This window comes from Vidua chalybeata, chromosome 20 (genome assembly GCF_026979565.1).
Source record: "Vidua chalybeata isolate OUT-0048 chromosome 20, bVidCha1 merged haplotype, whole genome shotgun sequence".
NCBI lineage: Eukaryota > Metazoa > Chordata > Aves > Passeriformes > Viduidae > Vidua > Vidua chalybeata.
In genome coordinates this window covers 8,004,298-8,025,217 of record NC_071549.1, presented here as the reverse complement: position 1 = coordinate 8,025,217, position 20,920 = coordinate 8,004,298, and the positions used below count along the sequence as shown (strand labels likewise).

At 47.0% G+C, this 20,920-nt stretch overlaps 4 protein-coding genes across 9 annotated transcripts; 2 read left to right on the top strand and 2 right to left on the bottom strand.

Moving 5' to 3' along the window:
- Positions 1–220: 220 nt before the first annotated feature.
- On the bottom strand, positions 221–8,331 carry SHPK (sedoheptulokinase). The gene is made up of 7 exons (XM_053960997.1): positions 8,106–8,331; positions 6,792–6,933; positions 4,286–4,469; positions 2,977–3,129; positions 1,757–1,932; positions 1,447–1,647; positions 221–621 (listed from the first exon to the last, which is right to left on the bottom strand). The coding sequence occupies exons 1-7, from the start codon at positions 8,271–8,273 to the stop codon at positions 227–229; spliced, it is 1,419 nt and encodes a 472-aa protein (XP_053816972.1). The 5' UTR covers positions 8,274–8,331; the 3' UTR covers positions 221–226.
- A 79-nt stretch (positions 8,332–8,410) lies between these two features.
- Positions 8,411–15,545, top strand: CTNS (cystinosin, lysosomal cystine transporter). Of its 6 annotated transcripts, none has more exons than XM_053961002.1 (11): positions 8,411–8,443; positions 9,160–9,233; positions 10,026–10,104; positions 10,650–10,734; positions 10,821–10,924; positions 11,788–11,919; positions 12,648–12,747; positions 12,842–12,961; positions 14,008–14,178; positions 14,382–14,499; positions 14,846–15,545. In XM_053961002.1, exons 2-11 carry the CDS (start codon positions 9,170–9,172, stop codon positions 14,974–14,976), a joined length of 1,104 nt encoding a protein of 367 aa, XP_053816977.1. In that variant the 5' UTR covers positions 8,411–8,443; positions 9,160–9,169; the 3' UTR covers positions 14,977–15,545. The 6 variants fall into 6 exon arrangements, with proteins under 6 accessions (XP_053816977.1, XP_053816974.1, XP_053816978.1 ...); XM_053960999.1 differs by lacking the exon at positions 8,411–8,443 and adding an exon at positions 8,582–8,665; XM_053961003.1 differs by lacking the exon at positions 8,411–8,443 and adding an exon at positions 8,736–8,752.
- Positions 15,546–15,804: 259 nt separating this feature from the next.
- On the bottom strand, positions 15,805–19,868 carry TAX1BP3 (Tax1 binding protein 3). Its single transcript, XM_053961005.1, has 4 exons — positions 19,790–19,868; positions 17,967–18,086; positions 17,603–17,680; positions 15,805–17,399 (listed from the first exon to the last, which is right to left on the bottom strand). Exons 1-4 carry the CDS (start codon positions 19,826–19,828, stop codon positions 17,262–17,264), a joined length of 375 nt encoding a protein of 124 aa, XP_053816980.1. The 5' UTR covers positions 19,829–19,868; the 3' UTR covers positions 15,805–17,261.
- A 144-nt stretch (positions 19,869–20,012) lies between these two features.
- On the top strand, positions 20,013–20,786 carry EMC6 (ER membrane protein complex subunit 6). The gene is made up of 2 exons (XM_053961346.1): positions 20,013–20,141; positions 20,241–20,786. The coding sequence occupies exon 2, from the start codon at positions 20,283–20,285 to the stop codon at positions 20,613–20,615; it is 333 nt and encodes a 110-aa protein (XP_053817321.1). The 5' UTR covers positions 20,013–20,141; positions 20,241–20,282; the 3' UTR covers positions 20,616–20,786.
- Positions 20,787–20,920: the final 134 nt, after the last annotated feature.

Below are 20,920 nucleotides of genomic sequence, written 5' to 3'. Positions count from 1 at the left end.
TCTTTCCCAGTCACTCAGATAAATGTAATGTGATAATTACTTCTCATTTCACAAATGGGAATGACAGAGCAACAAAATGTGCAGACCCAGGAGAAGCAGACATTAAATGCAGGGGTTTTGTCCCACTGTAATGAGCGAGAGTGCATGTGGAATAAAGTGAAAAAAACCCACTGTAGAGTCAGGAAAAAACCAGAAGCTGCATCTCAGACCATTCCAAATAATGACTTTATTTACTATGGAACATCACCATAGCTGCCCCCACAGCAGCATCCACATCCTTCCCGTAAACCACAGGGAATGGAAAAATCCTCTCCACTTCCTGCCTCAGCACCTCGTTCCTGGCAAGAGCACTGCCACTGCCCAGGACCCTCCTGACCCCCACCTCCTCCAGGTGCTGCACAGGTAACATGGAGCACAGGTTCTCCACGAGGCCACGGCACAGGGCTCTGGTGACATGGCCCAGGGACAGCTCAGAGGCACCAATGCTGCTCACTGATGCCAGCAGCTCAGGAAGGTGTCTCTCTCCAAATATGGTTGGGTGGACTGAGAGCTTGCTGTGCTTTTGGGCCAAGGCTGCTTGGATTATCCTTGGGTAGATGGCAGATTCCTGAACCTGAAATCCTGCAGATGGGAAATATCTTGTTACCAATGTGAAAGGGTCTGGTGTATCTCACATGTAGACACAATAGACACTGATACACCTGTTCAGCAAAATATTGATTATCTTTTTCTGTGCCCCAAAGGTAATTGTGAGTCCAAGATTATGAACCATAATTGTCCCATCTGACTATCCAGAATGTGCAATAGCAGAAACCTTTTCTGATTACAGCAACTGCCTTTCCTGACAGTAACAGCTACTCCTCATTGCCTGTACTGCTCCACAAAACAATGTCTTTAATAGGACTAACAGCAGGGTTCAGCTTCAGTGGCTGATTCCATGTGAATGCAACATTCACTTACTGAAAGAACAATTTCAGAGCTGATTTCTATAGTGCAAACCCAAGAGATTATTAAAAACCCTGTCAGTGCCATGCTTAAAGCACTTAAAAGATATTCCATGAGTTTGAGCCTTCAATTCCATTAGTGCTGCAAAATATGCACCAAAAGGACTCCTTTGGACTGCAGTCACACAAAATTACAGGCTGCTGTCCTCAAATCTGCCAACCTTGCCTTTTGAAAAATCAACTTGCACAAAATAACTCTGTGCTTGAAACAAAAGAAGGCCTAGAGGGAATATGAATGTGGAGTCCAAGTATGAATGTCCCAGCATGTTCAAAAGCTTCAGCAGGAAATTCCAGAGATCTGGGAAGCATGACCGAGGAATTACATCCTTGTTCCCTTTATGGCATGATGGAACAGCTCTAGGCTTGTCCCTTTGATTCAGCTTCCTTTTACCTTGATGATCAACCTCAGTTTTGTGCTTCAACTCTCCTTGAAATGACTTACCCAGCTCTTGTGCCCACTGTGCCACCATTCCCACAAAAGTTGCAAGCACATTCCCTCCATTGAGTGATGCTGCCACTGCCAAGTAGTCACCACTGAAGTAGGGAAAATAAGTGACAGCTGAGGAAGGATCTGGTGCCTCTGGAGGCTGGAAACCCAGGGGCATTGAGATGGTCAGCTGAGCAGAGGTGCTGATATTAAGAACTAAAACATGCACCAAAAAAAAAAAAAAAAAAAAAAAAAAAATCAGTGTTTTACTAAGTTACCCAGAAGAACAATGAGAAAAACAAATTAGATACCAAAATGACCATACCTGCATCAGTCCTCTCAGTCAGACAGGAAAAAACAGAGCACTGGAAATCTCCCAGAGCAATTCCCACTTCTGCTCCTTTGGGTATTCCATGCCATGCACAGGTTGTCCTGCCTGCAGTACTGCCAGGGTCTCCCACCTCTGGAAGCAAGTGGACAGGAAAGCTGGACTTTTTCAATCTGGAAGCAGAACAACATTATTGGAATAAAGCAGTTTGGGAATGCGTGGCATTACTACAAAAAACTCTTTGAAGTCAACAGATGAACCTGGCCACACATTTGTGGCTGCTGGATTTATGGATGCTTTCACCAGTTTAGAAAGCTTTGTCTTGGACAGGGGCAGCATTCCAGTCCAGTGGGCTGGGTAAACCAGTCTGGAAGAATAAAGAGTTTTCCTTTCTATGCAATCTGAGCACCTGAGATTATACATTGCATGTTCAGCAAGTTTAACCTACTGATGTCATATGGACAAGCAGATCCAGGGTGAAGGGACAATCACAAAACCAGCAAAAAAATGCAGCTAACTGTCAAAGAATTTCAGTTGTCATGCAATTAGTAGTTCACAACAAAATCATGAAGAGTTAAGTCCAACAAACTCCTTACACAATCAGCTGCAGGTGCTACAGCAACACCACCACATTAGTAACAGTTCAGTCAGCAAAATGCAAATTTCTGTCACTCTTTCATACCTTGATGAGAAGATCTTTCACCTTGGAGTCCTGGCCTAACCTAAGCCCTGAAATACATAAGGCCTTAGCACTCAGCCCTGAAAGAGCAAATCATTAAAATAAATAAGTAAATAAACAAAATGATTCCTTCTAAAATTTCCTGTAGCTTAATAGCTCTTAAGTATTATGACAAGTAAGTCTTAGAAGCTATGAAGCTCAGCTCAGAGAACTAGAGTGGTAACTTTACCCTGGCACAGGTAATGCTGTGGCTGCACTTGTCCATCCACCCCACCACAGAAAGGGAGAGAACAGCTTGGAATTCCTGATAAGTCTCTCAGTTCTGCTGTTTGTAGGTATTTTTAAAAATACTGGGCCAGATTTTATCAGATTAAACAGAGCAAACTCTCAGTAACTCTTCAGTACAGGCCACAATTGATTAGGAATAACTTTCAATCCCTTTTTATCTGTAGCACATCAACAGTCAGGGCCCAAAGAGGTGCTCACACTGCCTGACACAGGCAGTGCACAAACCACACTGAATGGCCTTAGCACTTACATGTCAGTATTCCAGCTCTTGTTTCTGCAGTTAAAATATCCCCAGCTGGCAGCATTCTGGACAGACATGAGTGGCTTCTTCAGGTCACACAACATGGCAACCACGTAGTCCTGGATGGTGCCAGCTGCATCATAAGCCTTCAGAAAATCTGGGCTTTTAAACAAGATGTTTGAAAAACAAAACAAAACAAAACAAACAAACAAAAAAAAAAAAAAAAAAAAAAAAAAAAAAAAAAAAAAAAAAAAAAAGAGGGGTTTCCATTTAAATATCAAACAGCCACCTCAGTGATCGACCTGAATTTTATTGTTTTGGTTTTTTTAAATGGAATTTGCTATCCAAGCTGCAGCAATACTTATCTGCAGATGGAAGATGGAGAGAGGTCAGCTTTAAGAAATGGGTTGTCTAGGTTCAAAAGCACAGCACTGAAAAAATTACCAGGAAAGTGGTAATTGTTTGTGTGAAATAAAACAGCACTTTGTTGATCCTGGAGCATTACTGAAAAATAGGTAAATTCCCACTTGCTCTGGGATCCACAAATTATATGAATGGAAATTTACCAAATGTGAAGCAAAACAAAGCAGCTGGACTCATGACTTATGCAGCTCTAAAGATCACACCATGCTCTATATATTTGCTGGACACACAGTAGAAAAAAGCAAGATCTAAGAGAATTTTCCCCATTTATTGAACCTGAACTCATTGCAGAGAAAGAGCCTGGCTCTTTTGGAAAGATGAAACTGAAGAGCAAATCTCTCTGATGCCAAATCATAAGGGACAAATTATATCCTCTGCAAACACATCGCAACAAAGCAAAGCGTTTGTGTCACCCCATGAGGATCTGCCTCAGTGTCTGAGGAAGGAAGGAACTGAAATTAATTTAGAGACTCTGTTTTGGCATCTGGCAGCAACCAGACCAAGCAACTCTGTTACTGTTTTAGGCATGTCTGTACTTTCCACAAAGCAGCACAAGGCAAAATGAGTGTTCAAACTGCACTAGCAGAGCTCCTCTGAGCCATAGTACGGACTAGAATTTATCTATGATACTTTAAAGCTTCTGTTCCTGTATGATCAAAAGTTTATCCTTTTATTAGTGATCTGTAGTATTTTTACGAGGTCAGACACTCTTGCATGCTTAATTGCATATAGTTTATATTAAATACTGCCATTTTAAATATTCTTTGACTACTTAATTAAGATTATGATTACAGAGAAGCACAGCCCTCAGCCTGTAGCAGCATTAACGTGCTACAAGAATACTAATTGTCACATAAATTCAAGATGAGATACAGCCTTTGGAGCAGCAAAGTACCTGTTCTTTGAATACCAGAAGATTGTGGCACATCCAAACCCTGTAGCCAGGCTCACATGTGACTGAGGCAGAGGAAGGGAAGTGAGGAAGGTGGGGCTGCAGCGGCCATCCTGCCAGGTGACCAGGTGGCTGACCTTGTCTGGCTCAAAGGCAGGGCCTCTGCCACTCTCTGACCACTTGCACCCTGAAATCAAAACAGAATCCAAGAAATCCAGTGACTACCTGCAGCACAGCCTGCCTGGCATTCCTCATTTCTGGACACACCTGATGATTTGTTAAATACATCAGAAACAGAGCCAGTAGAGACTGTAATCAAATTAGTCTTAGTTTCCAGCCCTAGATAACATCATAATGCAAATTATCCTTTGTAACACAGAGAATGGTAGCCAAAGCCTTCCTTCTCTTGAAGAGAGATATTAAAGATACAACTTAAATAACAGGTGAGCCTCAAAAAAAAAAAAAAAAAACAAAACCCACCCACAGTCTGCTATGGGAGGTGAGGAGCTGGCATGGCAGCTCTCACATGAAAACCTCAGCTGGGATGTGCCACATCACCACCTGGAGAATGCTGCCTCAGTAAAGAACTGCCCAGGATGGACAGCACAAAGCTACATCACCTTTGGAGCCCAAGCAACAAGAAATTTGGATCTGTGAGTATTAAACAGTGCACTGCAAAGTGCTTAAGAGTAAAATCCTCATGTACTACACAACAAAGCTTCACCAAAGGTAGGTGACAGGGTTTAATTCAGAGTTTAATTCAGTTTCCCAGTCCAGCACGTTCCTTTTGAGCAGAGAACACCACACCTTTGAGGAAACCTTCACATTCTTTCATTGAAGAGGAGAGGCTGGGCTCAAGCACTGTTTGCCTGCACATTCCAGGGCACAGCTCTGACCTCTCCCAGGCCATCCCTGGACACAGGGCAGGGACAGGACAGGTCACTCACTCTGGAACTGAGGCAAACTCTTGGGTTTTGGCCAGGGAGCAGAAAGTCAAGAGAAGGTACTCAGCTTCCTGACTCACAGAAGTATGGCTTAAAAAATGTAATTCTTGGGTTGGATACAGGGCTTGGAAGTCACACTCACACAGTAAAAAGCAGCCCTGAAGGCTGGGAGGTGCCATGAGAAACATGCAAAATAAAACACATACTTTTTCTTGTTTCCTCAATTCCCTGTTCTATCAAATCTGTTTGAACTGAATTTCCAATTGGCTTGCTTTTCTCATTTTAAATGGATTCTAAGAAATATTATTAGTCATAAATCTAACCCCAAAGGACACTGTTAAAATTTTTATTTGTGTCCTAAAGGTCCTGGATTCACTTAGTCCACTCCAACCTAATGAGAGCAAACACCCTCTTTCACTTGATAGAAATGAAACTAAAGTGGCATGTGGCTTTAGAACATAAAATATTTACCAATATGACATAAGAATTTGTGCCTATGAATACACAAGGCTTTGTTATGCAGCTCCTGGGACAGCTGGAAAGCAACAACAGCTCCTCCAGTCCATCAGCCTTTGGATTTCTTTCTTTCTAATAATTTTTAGTCTTTAATGTAAAATTACAGCCAGTAATGAATAGTACAGCACCTCTTCAAGCAATTAAGACCCTGACAACTTCTGACAGGCAGTGACCAGCACTTTTGGGAAATCTGCTCAGTGGTTTACAATACATCTTCATCTGCATAACTCCTGTTATAATAAGGCTCGTATAATTGTCCAGATGAGCACTTTATAGGGTTAAGTGAAAGAAGGCATGGACCCACATTCTGGAAGCCTTAGACTTCAGGAGGTCTATAAGGCATTAGCCAAGAAGATAATCCATCCCTATCTCACAGGCTGGCAATCCAAGGCCTGGATTCTTCAAATATCCTCACTATCACAAGGATTATCTGGGTATTTGCACAACCAAGCCCCACATGACTACCTCACTGCAGCTGACTTTGTTTCTGAGGTCTTGGCAAGCAGCTGAGCATCCACAATCCTGACCACAGTTCCTTATCCAGCTCCTAATAACAGAAGCATAAGCAACAAAATGAATGCAGCATGACATCTGTGTATGATTTGCTACGGGAAAAAAAAAATTGGGATTTTGGGGCAAAAAACCAGAATTATTGAGATGCTGGACAGCATCTAGGTAAGGGTTTTATGAGGTGAATAAAATCCCCTTGCAAGTTATTCACGTGATGCAGAAGTTCTTTCAAAGGGCAGCAGATAGCATGTGGTGGAGAAACAATTAACAAGGCACCAATATGCTATTCCTCCTTTATAGTAATAATTGTGCTGAATCTGCAGGGATGTCATTAGGCTAAATCCTTTATCATTAACTATAGTGAGTAGCTGAAATTTCAGTAAAAAAAAAGCAAAATTCCCATAAGAGATCTTCTGTTAATTCTGTTTTAGAGAGGACCAAAGTGATGCAGCAGTTTAATCACAGAATCACTTCCCTGTTACAATTTAATTTTCTGCATCATAATACTCTGAGTAGGAATGCTAAAGAATGAATGTTACCTTTATCACTTTTCCAAAACACAACCCCATGCATTTGTCCAGAAATACCAATGTGGGTGACTTGCTGAAGCTGCTGCTGAGGCAGAGCAGCAAGGCATTCATTCAGGGCCCTTATGATTTTCTGGACATCCTGCTCCATTCCCTGCAATCACAAAGCATTATCCTGAGCATGAAGCCATTAGGATTCACTCAGTGTATTTATTAAACAGGGCTGCTTTAGTCAGAAGTGAAGCACAGAATTCATTTCGTTTAATAGCATTTATTAGAGTAATATTCACTACTAAACTCTAACGAGAAAAGAAAAATTGCAAAAAACCCCACAAACCCACAAAAACTAAAAATCAATACTAGCAAGTTGAGCTTCTTAAACTGAAGGCCAAATAATATTTAATTTCCTAAATAACCACACTCAACCATAATTAAAAAAAAAATCCATGACCACTGACTACACACTTTCATTCATTCACTTTATCTACTGCTCTTCATTTTCCTCACAAAGAGAATTATCCATGTGTTCTGACAGGTGTGCAGTTTCCCCTGCCTCTTCCTAAAGCTCCTCCCTGTTTACTCACTGGTGATTTTGATGATGCTGATACTCCATTTCTGGATATTCTATTCCTAGAACCACCCAGCAAACTGACCCAACTGTTCCCCAGGGGAAGCTTTTACACTTCCAAAGGTTCAGGTTACTTTGTGACAGACCAGTATGAAGATTACAAAACTATTGCAACAGAGCCTACAAATAAATGTGAACTTTGTGCATTGGCACTTCAGGCTGCATAAATTGGCAGGAGGAGGGTTGGCCTGTTTGGTATCCTTGGTATCAGAAACGGTGCACATTTTTTATGATTCTGATTAATCTTTTTTTTAGATTGACCAACACAATGGATGTAAAGATCTTTAACAGGAGCACTTGTTCCTGGTTATTTCCATGGGGATTTTCCAGTTATGATTCCACCTCACAAGGAAGTGCAAAATAAAATACCCTTCCAGTTGGCAAGCGGTAGCTGTTTCCTGACTGGGAGTGTCAAAGATAAGGTGGTGCCTCATGGGAGAATAGTTTTAGAGCGTCTTAGGCAATTTTTCAAAACCTGGGTCCTTCTTAAGTCGAGCAGCTCTGCTTGACTTCCTTGAACGGTGAGCAGGGCGTGTGTTAATTCTGTTTTTTTGATATCCAGACACACGCTGCCAATCTAGGCACCAAAACAATCCAGGAAAGCCACTGCACTCTGCCCAATGTACCAAACAACCCGACCACTGCAAGGCAAGGCCGGTGTCCTGCAATTTCCCTCAGCGCTCCCTGGCAGCCCTTACCTGCGGTGCAGCTCCCGGGCTATCGCTGTGTGCCTGCGTCTCCCTGGAGCAGCTCTGTGCCAGCGCCAGCCCTCGCTCTGTCCCTGTCACCAGCGCTGCCTTCACCGACGTCGTGCCCAGGTCAATGCCCAGCACACAGGTGGGCCCAGGCCCGCCCGCCGCGGCCATGAGGGGATGGCTGTCACCTTGCCCGGCACAGACAGGCGGAACAACACCCACCAAGCTGAGCCCCAGCCGGCTCCCGGTGCCGCCCGAGCCCCACACGGCTCCCGGTGCCGCACTGCGAGCTCCCCGGGACGGGGCAGGAGCGCGACCTGGACTTCGCCCTCAGGCTGAAGGTGCTTCCCTGCCCTCAGCGCTCCCCGGCCACTCTCCCTCCACTGTGACAGTGACAAACCGCCCCTTCCCCAGCTAACCTGCGCTGCTTTAAACCACGCTTTTTGTCAAAACCAAGCCACCACGGCGCCGAGCCCACCCCGTCCCCCCGCACAGCTCCGCCGCCCTCACGGGCCCGTTCCGCCACACCCAAGATGGCCCCCGGGCGCGGCCGCAGCGACGAGGTGGGCACTGGGCGGGGAGTCCACAGGCGATCGCCTCACGTGAGAGCTGAAAAGGGAAGAACCGGGACGGCGCGGGCACTGAAGGGGGTGGGTTGCTACCCACTCCCCGGTACCGCCGCCTCGGCAACGGCGCGTTCGAAAGCACCGGGTACCCTGCTCCGCCGGAGCTCCGGAGGGAAGGGCGGCAGGACTACAAATCCCAGCGTGCATCGCGGCGCGCCGCCAGCGGCGAGGGTTTAGCGGGGGCGCGGGGGCTGCCGAGATTTGTAGTCCCGCGCGTTGGGGTGGGGCGGGTTCGTCGCGGGAGCAGCGCTGAGGTAAAGATGTGCCCGGGGCGGGGAGATCGGTGCTGTCCGCCGGGAGCCGAGGGTCCCCCGGCCGGGCTGGGGGCCGCGGTGCTGCGGAGGAAGCTGTTTGCCCCGGCTTCCAGCGGAGGGGATGGGCTGTGTGGCCCTGTGGGTGCTGAGGAAAGCTTCTCTCTGCTTTTTCTGCAGTTTTTCCACCATGAGGACGCGATACCTGCTCCCCGCTCTGCTGAGCGTCTCGCTGGCGCTGCTGGGGCCTGGCGGTGAGTGTTTGGTCAGCCCAGCTTGGGCCCACAGGGCTCCAGACCAGAAAGAGATGGAAAAGGGCAGTTCTTTTAGTTATCCCATTACATCTCTCCAGGGATACCTGTGCCGCGCTTCCCATCAGCTCTTCTCTCACACGTTACCTCGGCTTCGTGTGCTTCTACACTGTACTGAGGCACTGGTTGTGCACCTCGTGCTCCAAAATCACTTCTGCAGATTGAATATTGCCTGGGGTGCAGTCAGTGATGAACTGGGGAGCTCCTCTGCACATAACTTCTCACAGACACTGTGTAATATGTGGCAACAGAAAAAAAAAGGTGTCCAGGCCAACCTGTGCAACCTGTATCTCTCTCTGTTTCTGTAAATGTACAGTGCCTTGGACGTCTGGGTACTTGGATTGAATTTGTAGCCCAAGAAACAATTTTTATATTAAATTTGGGGCATTTTTGACTCCTAGATCACCAGGATCTCATCAAAAGCCAGAGCAGGTTTGCAGTACCCTATAACCTTCCCTTGGCATATTTACGCTTCAAGCATTTAAGTTACTTTTTTGCAACATGTTCAAGTGACAGTTATTTACTTCTCTTTTTAAGTTGTTTGATTGCCTTGAAGTAAGCTGTACTCCCCATTTGCTTTTTGTCATGTGAACTTATCTGATTGATCTGATACTGCAGGGACCAATGGGTAAAATGTCTATGGCACAAAAAAAAAAAAAAAAAGGTAGGTTGTTCTTCTGAAGAAGCTGTTCATATTAATTGAGATTTATGGGGGTGTTTTTTTCCCCCCCACAGATGGAGCCATTGTGTTGTCAGTCCCTGAAGTGGTTTCTCTAGAAAGTGGAAGTTCAACAAATGTCACTATCTCTCTGAGGTAAAATCATGATTGCAGCTTTACTTTCCCTTTGGAACACGGGCTGTCCTCCATAAGTGAATTTACAGTTCCTCCCTTTCTAAAAATTGATGCTTAAGAGAAACTTGCATTTCCTAGAAGGATCACATCCTGGACAAATGCTCAGTGGAGTTCTTTAGGAAAGCTGTGCAGAACTGTGTCACTTGGAAAGGTTTTATTTGTTGTGTTTTGTCTTTCTGCTGTAATTTCTGTCCTTCATCACCCCAAGTACATGGGTAATGGGCACCAGGATAGGATAGGACAGGACCTTTTGGTGACTTTACCACTTGTGTGGAGAAGAGGAAAGTACAATGGGGACATACAACCATCACTGGATCAGATAAAAGAACCAGTGCAATACTCACACAGTTTGGTGCTGGTTCCTCTGAGTATGAGGCCTGTTGTGTGTATCTCTGAGTATGAGTTCTGTTGTGTGTGGGCTGCTCATTGCTGAGAGATTGAGCAGATGCTCCCCTGCAGCCCCAAAGCTCAGGCACCAGCCTAACTTGTTTTTTCTGCCTTCTCAGGGCTCCACTAAACGAGACACTGGTGATAACTCTTAATATTACACACTCCTCAAAGCACAGCACCATTGTTGAACTTCCTGATGAGGTGAGAGCACAGACTTGTAACATTATGCAAAAAGCTCCTGCTATTATGGTGCAACTCCTCTTTCTTCCCTCTGCTCTGCCTTGCAGGTACAGTTCCCTGCAGGTCACACTAAAGCAGCCTTCCAAGTGAAAGCAGATGATGTGGGACAAGTAACAGTTTATCTTTATCCCAATAATTCCAACTTAACCGGGTGAGAAACTGTTTTTTTTTTTGTTCTACTTACTATCCTGTAGCTTCCTAAAAATTGGGGTAACTATTCCAAGGAGTTAAATGGGTGGGATGCAGTTAAGAAGATGTGGTAACCCTGCAGCAAATCTCCGCGTACTCAGATAAATAGAGGGCACAGAAGCTGAGTGGTGTTGTAAATTTAATTACAAGATGACTGAGTTCTCATGGCTCCTTAGTCTGGTGTTAATAGTGCCTCCCAAAAGTATGAAGATTACATGACAACTTTTCTGCTCTGGGGAGCATTTGGCTGTCAGTGGGATGCTGTTCTTACTGTGCAGGATTTGTTCTGGACTTCCCGGGGTGCGTCAGTTAGGGGAGCCCTCTCCTCACAGATGCCAGTTCTCCCTCCTAGGAAAAGCCTAGCCAGATGGAGAAAACTGGATTGCATTTGCTAGTGGCTCAGACATTACTGAGCAACAGGGTACTCCTGTTTTACTTCCTTGTCCTGCTTCTGCTTTTGAGACTCGAAGTGAAGGCAGAGGCGAGCATGTGGAACGCTCACAGGGCAGCACGATCACGAGGGTGAGGAGTGCAGCTCTGCTCTTGCCTAACAGACCCTGTGCTGAGAGAGTGGAAGCCACAGGCACAAAGTGACCTTTGGGAACATTCCCATGGTATAAAAGGATGGAAAGAAAAGACTCGGGGAGTGGGAGGTGTCCGAAACATAACAAGGTCACAAATGAAAAAGGGAGCAACTCAGCTGAACCCAACTGAATCTTTATTGTCTTGTCTCAACACCTGGACTCTGTTTCCTCACTCAGACCAGAATATAATAAAATCTCCTGAAAAAAGCATTAATTTACTGATTCTTGCATTTACCATCAGGCCTAGGATTCAATTTCAAGTGATTCACAGCATCATAGTGAGATATGCTGATGAGGTGATTGGCTGGATCTATTTCGTCGCCTGGTCCATCTCCTTTTATCCTCAACTCTTTGAGAACTGGCGACGGAAAAGGTAAAGAGATGTGTTTGCAAGTCACTAAAGCACTTCTGCAAATCATGTTCATAGCTTCAGTTACATCTGTCTTGGTTATTGGGAATTATATGTGGAAAGGTGGGGAAAAGGGCAAAGGCAGGGTCTGAATAATTGCAGCCCCAGTGAGATTTTATATGGGCAGATTAGAGGGAAACCAAGTGCATCCGACAAACACCTGATCCTAAGATTTGGCATCTAATATGAATTTGTGATAGAGGAGACTTTCCCATTCCTTTTGGTGCTATGTTGTAAATCATCTGGCTGAGGCAGCTGTGATGATCACTGTCAAAGATTACCAGCCTTGAGAGCTGTTTCTCAGACACCTCCTTGTAGTGTCATCATTAGGCCAGCTCCCCTTGAGCTAAGTGACTTGGAGTAGGAACATTATCATATATGAAAATGAAACCATTTGATCTGGCAATGATGCACTTGTGCTTTATGGATTCAGGCTGGAAGGGCTTTAACAGACAGGCTGAGCTCATGGAGGGATGCAGTTAAAGAGCAGAGACACAAATTGATCCATGAGAGCTCTGTTATTTTACCCAGCTTCCTGATGAACTCACAACATTGTGTGGTCACAATGCCTGAAGCTTTTGCTTACACCAGAAACTGCTATAAATCAATACATTCCAGGGTCAGTTTGTCCCTGGAACTGCCTGTAACTCTCCTAATGCATGTTTTTCTTTTTTTTTTTTTCCCTTCTCTAGTGTTGTTGGACTAAGTTTTGACTTCATAGCGTTAAACCTTACTGGCTTTATAGCATACAGTGTGTTTAATGTTGGGCTCTTCTGGATTCCCTTGATTAAGGTGAGTATGATTCTCTCTTAGCACGTGCTGGGGGGTGGGTATGTGCAGAAGGGAGTTAATACACATGGTTGGTTTTGCTTTCTTTTACCTTTAGGAGGAATTCCTGGTCAGTTATCCCAGCGGGGTGAACCCTGTGGCCATCAATGACGTTTTCTTCAGTCTCCACGCAGTAGCCCTGACCCTCCTCACCATCATTCAGTGCTGCATCTACGAGGTGGGTCTGGGTGCTGGGCTCACCTGTGGGCTCTGCCAGAGCTCCCTCTGCCGGGCACCTCCCTGCTCCATTTGGGCTCCGAAATCCCAAATTCCCTGCACTTCCACCGGCCTTTCCAGGAGCCAGCCTTCACAGTCCAGCTGCCTTCAGCTTTCCTGAGCAAACCTTATCTACTTCAGCCTCGTGGATGTTCCGAGCTTATAAGTAAACTCCTTAGGGACTCAAAATAACTGAGGCAAACAGCCAAGTTCATAAAGTTCCCAAATAGATCTCTAGCCAGCACATAGATTACAGCTCTTCACAGCACAAATGCTTTGCTGTTTCTTTGGAGCATTCTTCAGGCTATAATAGAGCTTTAGATACTCCCTAAAATTCAAACACAGGTTTTTCAACTGCTTTCCTAAAACAGCTGTAAATGCCCTTTCATAATTCTCACCTTTTCAAGTGAGACTGATTGTTGCAGTCAAGTGATTCTTACTTAATCCCATTGATTGTTTCAGTCAGGTGGTTCTTTGTTTGATTTTCATTGTAAAAGCCTCTCATCTGAACAGGCCAATTTTCTCTAGATTGTAACTGTTTCTCTCTTGGGGTTCTTCCTCTGGTCATGCTAAATCTAAAACTGTAACAGCCCATCTGTCATCACTGACAGGTACTACAGAATTTTCTATTGAAGAATTAGAAAGCAACCATAAATCTTTTACCATAATGGTATTATCAGCCTTTTGTGCATACAGGAACTCTTGATCTCATCAGGTTGAATTTTGGAGATTTGTTACAGATTATGCACCATAAATACTCAAGAATACTGTTCCCCCTTACTCAGGGACAGCAATGTTTTAAATGATTGATATGAATATTGCTCTTCAGCTCTTGCAAACCTCCAGCTGGTTGCTGTAGCACTTGCTTAATTTTAAAGTTCTCCTTGTGGTACCAGCCTGACTGGTAAAACAGGTTTGGAGTGTAGCATTGCATGGTCCTGAGCAAACTGTATCATTGTGTCTGGGGATGTGTGCCCTGGCCAAAATGTATCTGTGTTTGTATTTCAGAGAGCAGGTCAGAAAGTATCCAAAGTTGTTGTTGGACTCCTGGCACTCGCATGGATCTTCACATTCACAACGCTGTTCCTGGCTGCAGCTGAGGTGATGACATGGCTGCAGTTCTTGTTCTGCTTCTCCTACATTAAGTTAGCAGTCACACTGATAAAATACTTCCCACAGGTAAATCTGAATTATTCTACTTGCATTCCATATCCCTGCTACCCTAAGCCTGCAGTGCGTGCTCTTGAAAGTCTGAAGAGACTAAACCACCAATGATTATTTATTAATAGTGACAAACCAGTAGAATTGTACTGAAAGCTGCTTGAAATTCAATCCCAAATACCTGTGCATGGCACTCTGACTGACTTCTCTCACACTCCCAGGCCTACATGAATTTCCGTCGGAAGAGCACTGAGGGATGGAGTATTGGAAATGTGTTACTGGACTTCACTGGGGGAAGCTTCAGCCTTCTGCAGATGTTTCTGCAGTCATACAACAATGGTAAGCCTGGAACTGAGGTGCTTAATGGGGTGGGAAGTCCCACTACAAAGCAGATATAAAGCAGTAGCTTATCTCAGAAGAATGATGTTTGTGCTGTGTTGTGGGGGAGCTGTTCTTAGAGAAAGGATAAAGGATCTGTTCATATTCCCTCAAGATATAAAATGAAGTAGCCAGCCTGAAGAAACCACAGGAACAGTTATTAATTAACTTTGCATAAGGTGTGCACTGCAGTCAGTCTTAGGGTGTGTCTGAACAGTCCAGGTAATAGACATGAACTTCTCTAAAAGGTCTTAAGACAAGACTACACTTGAGGAGTCAGACTTAATTGTAACTTTGTGTTTGACAGATGAGTGGAGGTTAATCTTTGGAGATCCAACCAAGTTTGGCCTGGGTGTCTTCTCCATCATCTTTGATATTGTTTTCATGGCCCAGCACTACTGCCTGTACAGAAGACGAGGGTATGAACCTTGTGAATAACAAACATCACTTGTGGAGACTAAAACTTTAAACTGAACTTGGCCCTAACCTGTCTGAGGGCTTTCAAGATTCTTGCTGCCAGTTACCAGAAATACTGATTCTGATCTGTCACTTGATCCTCTCTGGGCTGGAACACAAAATGTTGCCTTGCCAAGCACTGGCTGCCAGATGCCTTAAGGACAGCAAGCTCTCAATTGCACATGGGAGACTCGTGCCTGATGGAGCTGCACACACAGCTCAGAGGGAGCTGTCCAAGCAACACATGGCTCTTTTTTCACCAACCACAGGGAAGAGAAAGACCAAAGTGATGTCTTTCTGATTGGAGGTGAAGCACAAAGAGCAGAGTTCTGTCTTCCAAAAATCTGAGATCATTTTTAAGCAACCACTTAATATCTTTAAGTAATGACTGAAGGCTGTCTGTGGATCCAAGTGCTGCTGCTGACCTTTCCCAGACAGCTCACAGTCCACCACCACTCAGGCTGGCCACAGTGGTACATCACAATAATGGGGTTGGTAACAAATGCACAAATATTACAATTTGAACTCTTTATTAAAAAAAAATCCTAAAAATCAGAAGCTTTATTCTTATTTCACTGAAAGCTCTTTCAAAGGTGCTAAGACAAGTAATTAGAAGGGAATCTGTGCATTTATACTTGAATGCTTAGAACCTAAGGAAAACTAGATCCCAGGTGAGGTTTGACAGTTCCCCACCAGTGAAACCAGACCTTACTGACCTCAGTAATTCCACAACCTACTCTTGAGCCAAAAAAAGGTCACAGCTAGAGGCACCCAAGTGATATGGCACCCTTAAATATAAGGAGAAACAGCTCAGGAAAACCAACTTTGTTTTATTGTGTGTAAAATCAAGTGAAAAAAAGCAGTACAAATAGCAGTGTATCTTTATAGTAACAAAAATAACTCCAACTTGAAAGACTTAAAATTTACTACTGAATCCTTAGGTTACAAAATTCCAAAGCAGGATTGTAGCAATTCCAGAGATATAAAATTGGTAAGTAGGCATCTGCTGGTGTGCACAGAACAGTCTGAGATGCATCAATCACAACATACACGGCACAGCAGTAAGGTACTGAATAAATTAGTCTGCCACCTCCTCGTGCTCTATTTACAACAGCTTACCTCAAGGCTGCTTAAAGAAACTATAGATATGTATAGATCAACTGAAGAGGATTAAAAACTCCAGGTTTTGGATAACTGTAAAGCTAACTGGCTAACAAACCACAGGATGCTAGATTATGGACTTAGGGTTGCAGCAAGAATCTTCAGTCCTGTGGCATGTTGATTCAAACCACTTAAATATCCTACTAGAAGTTTAAATTTGGTCAAGAGGCACTTCTGCAAATTACTGGCATAGTCATCTCTTCCATCCAATAAATCACTGACTTAAGCAAAGTCTTCTAAAAGACAAACCAAAATCCCTCCCATTTCAAGTCTGATAGAAGTGGAATGAAGGACTGAAAACTCTACAGCTACGAGCAGCATTTCTGGTAGGTTCAGGAACATTGTTTTGTTTCCTGCTCCATATTCCTTTCAATTAAACTCAATTCATCTGATGGTACAAATTGGGAGTAAGGAGAATTCAGATTTTACCCTGCCAGTGAGGTTGAACTGTAGTGTCCATGAAGTTGTAGTGTACTTCACAGGCATTGATCTGAGGAACACTTGTGTGTTCCTCAGTTGTTTCTTGCCTGAAGAGGCTGCTTTGTCCAGGGAATTTTTGCAGGAAACTGTAATGCCCCAAACCTTTCAGCCACTCTCTATCTTGCACACAGTGAAGGATTAGTACAGTGCTCCTCCCCACAGCACTGTGCAGCTCTTAACTCTGGCATTTGAATTTGGTAGCAGTGGGGGGGACAGGACAGCTCCCTTCTAAAAGCTTAGGCACAGCAAACCCTCTGGTCTCCCATAGCAGAAACCACATTTCCTCCTAAAATAGGAGGCTTTTGTGCTACAGAAGAATCCTGTCCAAGTTAAGGCTTTTCCAGTTGCTCTTAGATAACTTCTGTCCTGTCCTGAAAGCCATGACTACAGAAGTCTTGCCATGTACCTGCAGGGCAGACTTTAGAGAAGCACTCTGCTGAGGGGAGTATTGTTTGTTTTTCTACTGCCAGTTACACCAGAAGAAGTTAAAATAAAAAAAGTAGTGTTTACCACAGGTAGGAACATGCACTCCTCCCAGCCAACCTGTTCCAGTCTAATAGTTGCTTCTTTCTTTGATACCAGTCTATACATCTCCCTTCCCACCCCCTCCCCAGCTGGATGATGGATTAGGACATCATGGATTGCTGCACAGCCTTCTGCAGGGACTGCCTGGTCACCAGCAGCCGTACCACCTCCTCATTCCTTTTGGTCAGCCTCTTCCTGGCCTGGTCATGGGTCACCATTGTCATATCCCAGCCATTCACCTGGGAAAAAAAAAAAAAAAAAAAAAAGGCAAATGCAGGGACTCACAGGTGTCCTGTAACATTGTCAGAACCACATAGTGGTATATGTGTTTATACCACACAAACTGTCCTGGGAAGTACCCAGGAGATTATTTTCCCCAGCAGATGCTTCTCTGCAGGGTGCAGCTGGTACTACATCAGTACTGTCTTATCTTGGTGCTTACCTGCATGATCTTATCTCCAATCTGGAGTCCTGCAACTTCTGCTGGGCCTCCCTGTGTCACCCTTGTTACATAGATACCCTGGGAAAAAATTGAGTGTTCATTTACTAAATGTGGGAGGATTCAGTACTCAAGGGCCATTTGACTGACAACACAGAAAAACTCTCCAGTGTATGATGAGATTTTAGTTAAAAACAGGCTTGTGCAATGTTGGAAAATAGAAAAGGTGGAGAAGTCACTTGAATAACTCAGTCTGCAAGTGATAATGGGGCAAGAGAGTAGCTGTGGAAGAGAGCAGAGGGCAGATGATGACTTGGGTATCTCAGCCTTTGGGAGAGGGACTTGCTACAGGAAAAGATTTTCTGACCTTGTCAGTCTTGTCTTCAGAGAAAGGATTCTGAGTAGGGTCCTGATCAATGCCACCCCCAATGCTGAATCCCAGAATCAAATTGTCACCTTGACGAAGCTTATGTATTTCAATTCTTTGCTGGAAAGAGAAAGAGATCAAATAGCTGAGCATTGTGATGAGTGGAAGAAATCTCAAGTGCATTTCAGACACTGACACTTCAGATCCAGTTAGACTGTTTTTCATAGAGATCCCACAACACAGCCCAGCCCCTCAATTACTCATAGCTGTCCTGCCTGCCCAGGAATAGAAGGGAACAACACTAAAACCAGAGCAGGTCTCTTTAAACATGACTCATGCCTTGATAACCAGCAGTCACTCATGACCAGCCTCATCTTGCTCATTATCCACATGCCTTATGTTCCTGCTAGTCCTATCAGCAGAAATAACAACCTATTATTAGGATGGCTCTTTTTCAGGATAACTTTGGTAACCCAGGGCAGGTTCCTCACTGCCCGATGCACAAAGGCATCTGACCAGCTTTGTGCATTATGTCAGCATTGTAGAAATGCCAGCTGGTGCAATTCCTGAGCCAGGGTGAAAATCCATGGTCTTAACTGACACAATAACCTCTCAAAAGGTGCTTCGACCCTATCTAATGGAAGATGTTCCTGCTCATTGCAGGGGAGTGGATGAGATGACTTTCATGGGTGCCTTCCAACCCAAACCATTCTGTGATTCTCCTCTCACAGCCCTGTCACACAGACCCTGCACTTCCCCACTGAATTCCAAACTCCCTGGATTCCAAACATCCGTGTCCTCAGCTGGGGCCACCCACGCAAGCACAACCCCAGTTACCACTGCAGCCAGGGAAGGCACAAATCCCTCACTTGCACTGCGTGTGCGTGGTGATTAAAGCCATTATCTCACTTTAAAAGCTCTGCTTCCTAAACCCCACCCAGACGAGCAGGTGCTTATCCTGCCCCTGCCCTCGCAGAGGGGGATCCGCACCGAGATTGGGCTCGGCTGCCGCAGAGTCCCGGTACCGGGAGAACGCGCGTCTCTCGCTCCCTCTTCTCTCAAGCAACGCCCGAGCAGCCCCGGCCGGGGGTCGGTCCCTCCGCCCGGCGGAGTTTCCCTTCAGTTCTCCCACCCGGTATCGCGGACGGAGAATCTGACAGCCCCCGCAGCGGGGAGCGGCTGCCGGGGCGGCAACCGGGGCCGGCGGCGCTGCGAACAGAGCGGCCGCGCCCTTCGCCCGCGGACCGGGGCTGCCCGGGGTCCTCCACCCTCCGACAGCCCGCAGGGCACTGCCGGGCACCGGCACCGTCACCCGTGTCCCCGTCCCTGGCCCGCACCCGCGAACCGGAGCTGCCCCGGAGCGGCACCTCCGCCCGTGACAGCGCGCAGGGCGCTCCCGGGCACCACCCGCATACACCCCTCCATCCCCGCCAGCAGCCCCCGGCACGGCATCCCGGCTGTCCCGGTACGAACGCCGTGCCCGCCCCTCCCGTGCCCGCTCACCACCACGGCGGTGACCGGCTGTCCCGGTACGAACGCCGTGCCCGCCCCTCCCGTGCCCGCTCACCACCACGGCGGTGACCGGCTGTCCCGGTACGAACGCCGTGCCCGCCCCTCCCGTGCCCGCTCACCACCACGGCGGTGACCGGCTGTCCCGGTACGAACGCCGTGCCCGCCCCTCCCGTGCCCGCTCACCACCACGGCGGTGACCGGCTGTCCCGGTACGAACGCCGTGCCCGCCCCTCCCGTGCCCGCTCACCACCACGGCGGTGACCGGCTGTCCCGGTACGAACGCCGTGCCCGCCCCTCCCGTGCCCGCTCACCACCACGGCGGTGACCGGCTGTCCCGGTACGAACGCCATATCCGCCCCGTCGCCGCCGCCGCCCGAACAAAAGCGCCTCGCCCGGCCCCGCCCCCCGCTCCCCGCCAGCCAATCCGACCCCGCCCCTCTCTCCCCATCAGCCAATCAGGAGCCAGCCCGCCCACGGCGCGCCGCCCGCGCGGCCGCGTCCCGTCGGCCCCCAGATCAAGATGGCGGCCGGGCGGTGGCGGCGGCGCGGCCGGGGCGGGCCGGGCCCGGCGGGCGGCCCGCGGTAACGGGCGCTGTGCGGGGTCCCTTGGCGCGGTGCGAGGCCTGACGGAGCGGCGGGGCTGCGCGCCGCCGTGGATGAGAGGTATGGAGGAAGGGGAGGGTCCGCGGGAGGGCCCGCGGGGCTCTCCCGGCGGCCTGAGGGGCGGGCGGGCTCGTACAGCGCGTGTTTGCTTCGCCTCAGTGTCGGTGCGAGCGAGGAGCTGCCCGAGGCCGGCGCGGAGCCATGGCCGCCGTGGTGGCCAAGCGCGAGGGGCCGCAGTTCATCAGCGAGGCGGCGGTGCGGGGCAACGCGGCCATCCTGGACTATTGCCGCACTTCGGTGTCCGCCCTGTCGGGCGCCACGGCCGGGATCCTCGGCCTCACCGGCCTGCACGGCTTCATCTTCTACTTCCTGGCCTCCGTCCTCCTCTCCGTGCTGCTGGTGCTGAAAGCCGGGCGGCGGTGGAACAAGTACTTCAAGTCGCGGAGGCCGCTGTTCACGGGGGGGCTCGTGGGAGGGCTCTTCACCTACGTCCTGTTCTGGACTTTCCTGTACGGAATGGTTCACGTGTACTGAGCAGCTCCGCGGCTAACGGGGCAGCAGGACTGTTGCCAAAAGTCACTACACCGCAGGCCAGCTCACTTCCCAAACTTGTCCGTGGCTCGTGTCGTTCATGCTGTTGGTAAATTATGTCCAAGTACAAATTAATCAGTAGCACTGTTCTAATTAAACTGAATGTGAAGCACCGCTTGGATGCCTCCTGTATTTGTTTCCTTGTTAAGGGGTAATTTCTGTCCCTAAGAGCAGGCACAGCTGTGGGGTTTGATTGATATAGTCCCTTGTATCGTGGATACTCACACCAGTTACACTCCTCTCTGGAT

Excerpts from the sequence above, each read along its gene's own strand:
- SHPK (XM_053960997.1), bottom strand. The coding sequence starts at position 8,273 with ATGGCCGCGGCGGGCGGGCCTGGGCCCACCTGTGTGCTGGGCATTGAC. Across the intron at positions 1,933-2,976 it reads AAGAGCTGGAATACTGACAT|ATTGAAAAAGTCCAGCTTTC; the intron begins GTAAGTGCTAAG and ends TTCTGCTTCCAG. Across the intron at positions 1,648-1,756 it reads GACTGAGAGGACTGATGCAG|TTCTTAATATCAGCACCTCT; the intron begins GTATGGTCATTT and ends TGCATGTTTTAG.
- TAX1BP3 (XM_053961005.1), bottom strand. The coding sequence starts at position 19,828 with ATGGCGTTCGTACCGGGACAGCCGGTCACCGCCGTGGTG. Across the intron at positions 17,681-17,966 it reads CTGAAGACAAGACTGACAAG|GGTATCTATGTAACAAGGGT; the intron begins GTCAGAAAATCT and ends ATTTTTTCCCAG. Across the intron at positions 17,400-17,602 it reads TTGGAGATAAGATCATGCAG|GTGAATGGCTGGGATATGAC; the intron begins GTAAGCACCAAG and ends TTTTTTTCCCAG.
- CTNS (XM_053960998.1), top strand. The coding sequence starts at position 9,104 with ATGGGCTGTGTGGCCCTGTGGGTGCTGAGGAAAGCTTCTCTCTGCTTT. Across the intron at positions 12,748-12,841 it reads TCTGGATTCCCTTGATTAAG|GAGGAATTCCTGGTCAGTTA; the intron begins GTGAGTATGATT and ends TTTTACCTTTAG. Across the intron at positions 12,962-14,007 it reads TTCAGTGCTGCATCTACGAG|AGAGCAGGTCAGAAAGTATC; the intron begins GTGGGTCTGGGT and ends TTTGTATTTCAG.
- EMC6 (XM_053961346.1), top strand. The coding sequence starts at position 20,283 with ATGGCCGCCGTGGTGGCCAAGCGCGAGGGGCCGCAGTTCATCAGCGAG.